Below are 10,138 nucleotides of genomic sequence, written 5' to 3'. Positions count from 1 at the left end.
GGCCCTTTGTTGGCCTTACTGAAACGCTCCTAGTAAATTTATGTTTGGCTAATAACAATGCAAAATGAATTCTTAATCACTTTGATTCAAGGCACTCCCGTTTATTTAAGTAACAACAAAGTTACAAAACATTCAAATAGTCCAAGGGTAATGGACACCACAGCCCAGCTAGCTAGCTGACAATGTTGCTGCCATGTAACTTAGTGGCAATGTTATAACATTGAAGCAACATTTCAGTAATACTGTCAGGACAGCTGGGAGCTGACTCACACTCGCAAGCAAAATCGAGAACAAGTTTGTGAGAGCGGGTAGCTTGCTGCCCCTAGAACAGAAGGTCTCTTTAAGAACCTCGAGGAGGGGGTGGGGGGTGTTGCTGAGGGGGAGGTTTTGATGTATACAGCACCTGTTGCTGTCTTCCAGTCCCCCCCTGCCTTCCTTACCTCTTGCAGAGAGAGGTACATGGGCAACAGAATCTGTGAATCTGCACACTAGCTAGCTAGACTATACATAAACAAAAATGCGCTGGTCAGTATCACACAATATTACTCAATTCACTGTAGCTTTCCCTGCTAGGTATTGTCACCTGGTGGTTATATGTATATATCCCTGTTGAAAATTCCTCTAGCTGGGACTCTTAAGATGGTTTAAGCTATGTTTTTGACACTTTTAGTTTGTCGTAGCTGGCCTGTGGCTGGCCAGAGCTGGTCTCTAGCTGGAAAAAGCTGGCTTAGTTGGTAGAGTAGCTGGCCTTATAGCCTGGTCAGCTGATTGGCCAGCGAGAAGTGTTGAAAAACACATCTTAAACCAGCTTGACCAGCTTAGGCTGGTTGGAGCTGGAATTTTCAGCAGGCCTCACCAGCAGCTGCAGGCTAGAAATGACCTCTCACTGTCCGTTTTACTCTCATTCTGTCACCAATCTCAACGGGAAGATGCAAACCGTCCGCACAGTAGCTGTCCGATCGTGCTATAGGAGCCGGCACGCGACATCTCTGCTCGTCGCGACTATTTGTGGATTTAAGACGCGCGTCCAGTGACAGCGTGAGGAGTTCTGTTGTCGTGTGTCATAGTTTGTGGTCGCGATTCGTATTAGTTTACCCGGGGTGGTGTGGTTCTGAATCGGGCAATCTGAAAATAAACGTCAATATCAGGTGACGTGTGCCGGTTCCTCTCTCTGGCATAGAAAGGTAACGTTAAATAACATTTTGAAAAGACGCCGGTGCCCGACAGCGAGAGACAGTGCTGCTGTTTTAACGTGTGGGGTGCAGTGTTGTGGGTACCGGAGTGCAGTGCCGTGCTGTGTCATGCTGCCCCACACTTGGCCGTAAGTTACACATCCAGGACAGCCCCGTCAGGGTCTTACCTTAGTCAGCATTGGGACAGGAGCACGGAGGGGGGGGGGGGGGGTGGGCTTGGGGGAGTGGAGAGAGGTCCCGCACTGGAAGATTCAATCAATCAGTCAATCTGGGAGGAAAGACAGGCACTTCTCCATGATCCGCCGGGGGGGGAGAGCGAGTGATAACGGCAGAGAACGCGAGAGAGAGAGAGAGAGAGAGAGAGAGAGAGAGGGAGAGAAAAACTTCTTGTGGCCTGCAGTGCCAATGCTCACATTCCAGAGCAGTATCATTAACAGTGACCTGAGCTCTCTCTCATTCGCTCCCTCTCTCTCTCTTGCTCTCTCGCTTTCTCTATCCGTCATTCACTGTCTCTCTCCCTCTCTCTGCCTGTCTCTCTCTTGCTCTCTCTCGCTTTCTCTCTCTCCGTCTCACTGTCTGTCTTTCTCTCTCTTGCTCTCTCGCTTTCTCTCGCTCTCTCTCTCCGTCTCTCACTGTCTGTCTCTCTCCCTCTCTCTTTTTCTCTCTGTCCCTCTCTCTCCTTCTCTCTCTCCTCTTTCTATCCTTCATATCACTGTCTTCGTGTCTTCATAACTGACTGTCAGTTTCACCCTGGCTCTCTCTCATTCTCCCAGCCCAATCTTTCCTCTGTAAGTATTTTTCTATGTATCATTTTACTTTTTTTTTTCTTGTATCTTTTCTTCGGCTGGGGAAAACGAGACGGGGCCTTTTGTTCGAGCTGCTCTCCGGCAGCCAAAGTAAACCCGACTCGCAAAGGCTGGAATCTAGCCGCCTCCACGGGTGGAAATCAAGGATGAGCGAGACGCTATGACCGGTCAAGGTTTGAGCCTGTCGTCAGCTAGAGAACCTTCACTTTTCAATCAAATGTAGCTTTGTAGGTTTTCACCTAAACTTGGGTTTTCACCTAAAACACCGTTTCACTGACTTTACCACAAACATTTTCACTGGGAAGGTCACTCATAAAATAATACAAAACAAAAGCAGATTGAAGTAATGGAAGCAAGAAACTCAAAAAGGAAATTAATAAAGGACTGGCACTCTGTTGTGAACAATATTGTAAACTAGTGTTTTTTTCCAACCTTGTTCTGCCTGGTTACTGCTACATTACTTTGTATATGTCTTTATTTTTTATTCAGTCTTTTGTAATTGTTATTTTGTCACAAACATGTGTTGTTGCTGCAGTACAAGATTAGCTTGAGGTCAACTTGAGGTCAATGCTGATTGAATTTATACGTCACAACTAAACATTTACTTCATGGACATGACAAGATAACAGCAAAAAAAAAAAGTCCATTCTGGATCAGCTTTTAAAGGCATTAACCTGCTGGAATCCTGATGAGCTTTTTATTAGTTTAGTTTTTTAAACATTAAATAAAAATATGCAGAGTTCTGGAAACATCAGGAAGGCTTCTCTTAAAAGAGGGTACTGCTTTTCCAGCAGTTTATAGCCAGATTCTTTAGTCTTGTCTTTCAGATCCCTGTGTGCAGTCAGTGTTCTTCTGTGCACAAAACAGGTGTTCTTTAAAAACAAAGAAAGGTGGTTGGATGTAATATACACACATGCCTCCTCAGTGTAGTACTCCAAAAAATCACCCCAGACTGGACTGCAGTTTTTCAATGCAATCCGTATATCAACACTTTTCTATGTGCATGTGTGTGTGTGTGTGCCTGCATGTTTGTTTGTGCTTGTGTGTGTGTGCTCATGTGTGTATGCGTGTCCATTCACTTCTGTGTGTGTGTGTGTGGGCGCGCGTGCGCATGTGTGTGTCTGTGCATACATGGCAGGTGTGCACATTTATGTGTGTGAATGTGTGTGTCATGTATGCATGTGCAAGTGTGTTTGCATATGCTTGGGTGCATGTGTTGTGCATGTGTGTGTGTGTGTGTGCATGCGTGTGTGTGTCCATGCTTGCTTGTCTGTGTGTGGGTCTCCCAGGGTGGGCCCCCTCCCCTTCCCTCCCCCAGCGGTGTGTGTCCTGGACAGGTTGTCCGTTGGCACGGTGCTGATGCTTTTCAAGGCCGGGCGGAGAGAGACAGCAGGCTAATTCACAGGCCCGCCGGAGTGCGTCTGACAGCGCAGCTGGCCCGGCCAGGCCCGTGCCACCCGCTCTCGAGAACGCACACCTCCCTCCGCCTCACCTCTCGCTCCCTTTTCACCGCGGCGAGAAGGCCTTGACAGCACCCTGCCAGTTTCACCCGCGCTCGTAAAAGAAAACACGGCACGGAGAAATAAGTGAACAACAGCCTTCACTCTGTCCTCCAAAGCCCCTTTATCCGGGCGGTGTTCTCGGCATTGTGCTGCTTTCTGGAAACGAAACTGGATGTTTTTTCAAAACAATGAGTCGGCTCCCTACGTGCCTCCGAAATCACTGTTGCCGTTACCGAGGCCGTCCTGCATTATTCTGTTAAAACGTCCTGACTGCTGTAGCCTATTTTTCTTTCCATGTCCACAAGAAATTACGGAACAACTTTCCTATATTCAGTTTAGAATGTATTTTGATTGTATGCAAGAATATGAAGGCGAAATGTATGCCACCAAAAACAAAAACGTCGAGAGAAACCCATTTAAACCTATTATAGTAGACGTTATTGGCTTTAACTTTATTGGTGTGTCGGCGTGTGGACATCGCGTTCTAATGCTCTAATATTTGTTTTGAATGGCCCAATTAAAGTATGCTCGAAACCATGACCTCTGCAGCAGCCAGAATGGGCGTTTTGTTCCCCAGTGCTTCTATTTACCCGAGACATTTTCGCCAGGGTGGTGTGAGAGGTAGGACGGGGGCGCTAATGATCCGCGGTCCCTCCCGAAATTCCGCAATACCTCCTCTCCAACGGACACCTGCGATGCGACAGCGCTGGAAACTCGGGGAACACCGTGGATACCTCCTTTCGTAAGAATTTGAAACAAGTGACTTCACTTGTAGCCTCTAACTCGTCCCTACATATTATCGAAGCACTCCGAACTTAATTAGCAAATACACGAGAGGCGCAGGAAGGCAGTCCTGCAATGACTTCAATGTCAATTTGAGTTTTATCATGGAAATAAATTCTTGCTCAGTTTGCATCGGTGAAATAGCATACCATTAATATTAGCTTTGATAATCTTGTCTGAATTTAGCCTGTTTTATAGTTATTCTTTTTTATTGATTATTTTTTAATTGTTTATTGTATCAACGGCAGGGGGAGTCGAAGCACTTTAGTGTGGAGCAAGTTTGCAGTGAATCAGCTTGTTTGCTTGTTTTCGGCTTTTATATTTGATGAAAAGAACGAGCGAGTAAAAAAGTCAATGCGAGAGAGAGAGATAGAAAAAAACACTGTATCGCAGGAAATAACGGTGAACTTTCCCATTGTTTCGTTTAGGCCGATGGTTTTGGCTACATGGTGTTTATTAGCCAACGCTGGAACACAGCGAGCAGGTGAAATGCAGGCTTTCGATTTGAAGGTTAGTAGCTATAACGTGCTTAGTATTTGAGTCTGAAGTTCTGGGCGCTTGTGTACTGAAATGCCTGTCAGTTTTGAACCGAACTCTCCAAGGAGTGGCCTGTTATGCCGCGTTTTGTTTGTTGCATTTATGGAGGATTGGGATAATTGCGCATGTGGACACACCTGTATGTGCTGTATAATATAGCCTCTGAAATGGTTGTATCCAGGCTGACAACAAAGGGGCCAATGTTGTGGTATGTGTCGGAGTATGTTGTGCATTGTTATAGCCTACAAAAACCACGGGCCGCGCGGATGTCTCCTCTTCTGGATTAAGCGCGCCGATTAAATTGTGTTGCTGGTAGCATTTGCATTGATTTTAATTGGCTTTATTAACACATAGTCTAGACTATAGCCTATACGCATTGGGACTTGTCATTATGAGAACTCGTTTTAGTATTCGGCTTCCGCTATAATTTATTTATTGGAGAATTATAGCCCGACCTCTGAGTAGGCTAGCATATGCCATTAGCTGGACAGTAGGTTACCCAAGCGAATGTGAAACTACTACTGTACCTTTAGGTGTAGCCTAACTTACAAAGGACTCTTGAGAACGAACCAATTGATTAATTGATTTAAAATGTACTCAAAATATCTTATAATGTAGGCCAAGCATACCATCGTTTGGCAAACGCGACCTATACCGTACTAATATTTAAAAAAAAAAAAACATATCCTAATGCTGCCAAATTCCTTTTAGAATGACTCCAGGATTAAGAGGTCGGTCTTAATCCGCGGGTCCTGGGAACTCCTTCTTGGCGACTGACCCTCAGTTCTCTGTTATCAAATTTCCCCGACGCTCAAAAAACTTTGATTTCTCTCCCTATTATTTTCCGTCGCTTTCCCGAACATCTGGGAGGTATCCGGAGCGTGAGACGTTCCAGAATCTCACAACTATATTCACTGCCTGGCCCCACCCCTACAAAAACCCAGTGCGTGGAATTTACATGTTTTAAAACGCCGATTACCATACTCCACGAGTGGATTGGCCAGTGGAAGTGTCAGTCATGTCTTAATGGGCGGGGCGGAGGTGTTAAGGACTGCGAAAGGGGATCTGTGGGCGGGCGCCGCTGTCAGATCTGTTCCTCATTCTTGTCAAAATTGGCTGGAGCCAAGTCGCCTATGCGCGGGTAGCGAGCGTTTTACTTTTGGAGACACCCGCAGCAGTCGGCGCATAACAAAGGAAGAAAAGGATTGGCTAGTTCCTTCATCGAACAACGCGTTTCATGTAAAGCCTTGCGCGTGCAGCTTTTTTTTCTCGCGTAAAGAAGGTCTTGGCTGCGAGATGGATGATAAGAGAAAAGAAGCGAACCATTTTGTTGCGCGTTCACTTGAATAGATACTCACACATACTCCAAAATCTTTTTTTTTGGTTTTTTTTTAACTTTGCACGAACGCAGGGTTCTGTTATCATCCGAGAATTGCTCTTGCTCTGTGCGGATGAGAGCACCAACATAAGATTTGAAGGCAGCTCATAGTTTGCAACCTAGCGGGGGAAAGACTTGTTGCACGAGAGAGACCTCATGGAAATTGGAACATTTGTGCAAGTGCTTTTGTGCGTAACCGCGACCAAAATTATAGTTGCTATGAAATAGGCTGTGTGTGAATGAATTCTGCGTGTAGAAGTTAGGAAAGTTGGACAGGATGCGTTGGGAGAAGAAGAGTGAATAACTAGCGAACGCACAGTGTGGAAATCGGGCAATACACTTGGTTCACAAAGAGACGGGCTTTCAGCAATAATAAAATTGAGGAATTATTGCTGTTGCAAGCGGACACGCTCGAGGACAGATGTGCAAGCCGTGAACTGTTCCATTAACCGATATCGAATAGGGAAAATATTTCTTTACATGGCACTCCCTGGAGAACAACCAGCGCAGACTTGTGTTGTGCAGCCAACATTTTCGATCGAATAAGAAAAAAAACCAAAAAAAAAAAAAAACCCATTTGTATTATTACTGTTTCTTTGGTTTGCTCGTCATGTCGGATCGGGAGTGCTACGGGGACGGACTGTGTGGAGACGGAGCCCCCGAGTTCCACCCGGGGAGAGCGTCCAGAGCTGGCCGGCGAAGCGGGGTCATCCTCCCGGTGGCCGAACGCTCCAGCCCCGGCGGCCAGGAATCAGAGATCCTTCTGGAGTCGGTGAAAGCGGCGCCGCGTCGGAGCAGCATCATAAAGGTACGAGCCTGAGCCACTGTAAGAACTTCCCATAGAAAATATGAGTCACTGGATTCCCCGCAGAGCCCGCTGCACCTTTTGCGTTACTTTCTCCACGTTCATCCACTGATTTGTGACCTGCAAGTGAACAGGCTACATGAATGTACCGGTGGCGACTGTTATATTTCTTACCTACTCTCACATCCCTGTGTAATCATCCGCCGAAATTACTTTGACAGTTTCCGGTTCAACAGGTATTCTCGAATATAAAAAATACTGTTGTCGGGCGAAGGGATTAAATGGGCATGTGCTGAATTACGCAGTAGCCGCCATTTGAACTCTGGGGCAATATGTGCCCCTTTGTAGCCTCGGCTTTTGGTATTGTGGCAACACCTTCGCCTGCGAAAATGATTACGTCGCTATTTAGGACAACGCCTTCACATTTCTGCGAACAAACGTTTTAAAAAATAAAATAATAATTGTGTTTCTTGATACCATTGGATTTTTATTTTATGGGGCGATTTACGCGTTGGTGAAGTGGAGGTACACGTGCAAAAATACAAAAATACTTGTTTCCTTTTCGATAATGAAGGGGGTTCCCCCCCCTCTACGGTTGGGGCAAATGCATCGCGACATGCACAATTGCACATGTTGCTCGTGTCAGGATGAACGCTCACTCCGCGTCCTGTTGACTGCCTGCGCTCGCGGCCGACCGTGTCTAGATGCGAACGCATCTTTGCATACGGTCACACATTCAGCTGCCTAGGCTAGAGAGAGAAATGGCAACCCCGTTCACTGTGATACTCGCTCACGCGGACACACCTGCTAAACCCTCCCGGCGCATTGCACACTACCGGAAATGAGCGTAAAGTCTGCATTTGTTGCGCACGGAGAAATAATGCATAATGTACAACCTGTACCGGTTGCCCAAGCTGGTCTTTATTGGGACGTCAATTTACATTCGTCAGCCGCTGTCACGATACAGAAATTCAATTTTCCGTCCAACTGAATTGTTATAGCGATTGGATTTTGAGAGAAGGCTAGTCGCTGGTATTTTTTTGTGCTAAATGAAGAAATGTTGCAATTGTTAACATACACACTGCTTTTTAGTTAATATTAAGTGTATTTTTGTTGCTTTATTAGCAACGGACCCCAGTCAGCCCCGTACCAGTCAGGTTGTCCTTATGTAAACGCGTATATGAAATGTCATTAATTGCGCACAAAAAACGCGCACTAAATTGCATATTAAACAACCCCAGAAAGTGAACTACTGCTTTAAAAAGTTTATCTGAAACATGGTCACTTGGAAAACGTTGCATTTGAAACGATAATGATATTCAGACACTTAATTATGTGGAATAATAGTGAATGTCTATATACCACTCCAAAAAAATTCAGGCTTTTGCATGAGAAAAAAAATGTCTCTTGGAAATGTATTGCCATTGTAACGAGGACTGAATGTACGCATGTTTATATTTTTATATTAATATCAAATCGAATATTAAATTGAATAGTATTGTGTCGTGAGAAAGGTGATAAATTCATATTTCAGCATGGTCATATATTCATGAACCCACTACCAGGGAATTAGCAGTTTCACAAAACGTCCAGATCGGTATTCATTGGTTGTTCGTATTGAAGTTACACACAATGCTGTGCACGTACACTCCGTGCGCACTTTATTAGGTATTTATTAGACTTATCATTTTGACTTTTTAAGTCTTCTGCTGCTGTAGCCTATCCACTTAGAGGTTTTGATGCATTGTGTGTTCAGAGAGGCCTGCCACTGGCAAGGCGTTTCTGCCCACAGAACTGCAGCTCACTGTAGGTTTGTTGTTTTTCACACCATTCTCTGCAAACTCTAGAGACTGTTGCGCGTGAAAATCACAGGATATCAGCAGTGTCTGAGATACCCAGACCACCCTGTCGGGCATCAACAATCATTCCACGGTCAAAGTCACTTAAATCACATTTCCTCCCCATTCTGACATTTGGTCTGAACAACAGCTGAACCTCTTGACCACGTCTGCATGCTTTTATGCCTTTAGTTGCTGCCACATGATTGGCTGATGAAATATTTAACAAGCTGGTGTACAGGTATACCTCACTGAGTGTACGTGTGAAAAACAAACGGCAATCAGACTTGATGTGATAATGGTGTTCTCAGCATTGCCTGGTAAAAAATAACACGACGTGCAGTGGGAGGCAGATGCTTTTCAGCATATTTGCTAATGGCCTTGTTAGGGCTTTGTCCAATACCTGATGCGTTTTCTTTTGGTGGAAACCAAAGATTATTAAAGGGATAGTTCCCTTTCTGAACTAACCAGGTAGTATAAATACTGTATGCTGCAAAATATGTTTGCATAATGAATTGCTCAGAGGTTACTCACAAATCCCTGTGGGCGGCAGGTCATTGGAAACTTATGGAAATATCTCAACTATCCTTCACTGCGCATTCCAAATGACTGGGCCAATAAAAAACAGACAATAAACTAAAACATAAAAAAAACCCTGGAAAGTGAACAGTTCTGTCAATTATTAAGATATGCTTTTCACACAAAAAAAAAAAAATACATTTAGCATATTTAGTTATTTAGGTTATTAGATAAGATGCTTCAACAACAGCAGGGTTGGAGCCATCGCCACTGTTACCTACTTAATAAAATATAATAATCTTTTTATTCTGAAATCAATCTTTTTTTAATAGGTTCTCCTACAGTTCATACAAGTATGGTCTATGCTGGACTCATGTGCACTCTGTTAGAGTTGACTTAACACTGGACATTTATAATGTGTTTTTTAGCTGACACTTTTATCCAAAGCAACTTACAGTTGATTAGACTAAGCAGGAGACAGTCCTCCCCTGGAGCAGTGCAGGGTTAAGGGCCTTGCTCAAGGGCCCAACGGCTGTGCGGATCTTACTGTGGCTACACCGGGACTTGAGCCACTTAACCCTTCCAGACATTTCATTGTGTTACCCAGCGAATCTGCATGAAATATGATTGTTTGTTCGGGATTAGCTGCTCGTGACATTGTAAGGTCTCCAAGGATTAAATATTGGGAAATGGTGACAGATAGTTGAGAAGATGGCAGTGGCAGTATTGGGGGAGGATCGGAGGCCTGAAACATTACCTGCTCGCTGTTGCTCATTA

At 44.7% G+C, this 10,138-nt stretch overlaps 1 protein-coding gene across 1 annotated transcript in view; it reads left to right on the top strand.

Moving 5' to 3' along the window:
- Nucleotides 1–4,955: 4,955 nt before the first annotated feature.
- plcl1 (phospholipase C like 1) overlaps nucleotides 4,956–10,138 on the top strand; it is a 75,476-nt gene continuing 70,293 nt past the window's right edge. The window contains exon 1 of the mRNA XM_061233671.1: nucleotides 4,956–7,007. Within this exon, the coding sequence (XP_061089655.1) occupies nucleotides 6,810–7,007 (198 nt within the window). The 5' untranslated portion in view covers nucleotides 4,956–6,809. The remainder of the gene's footprint in view (nucleotides 7,008–10,138) is intronic.

This window comes from Conger conger, chromosome 3 (assembly GCF_963514075.1).
Source record: "Conger conger chromosome 3, fConCon1.1, whole genome shotgun sequence".
Classification (NCBI taxonomy): domain Eukaryota; kingdom Metazoa; phylum Chordata; class Actinopteri; order Anguilliformes; family Congridae; genus Conger; species Conger conger.
This window is presented reverse-complemented; position numbering and strand designations above follow the sequence as displayed.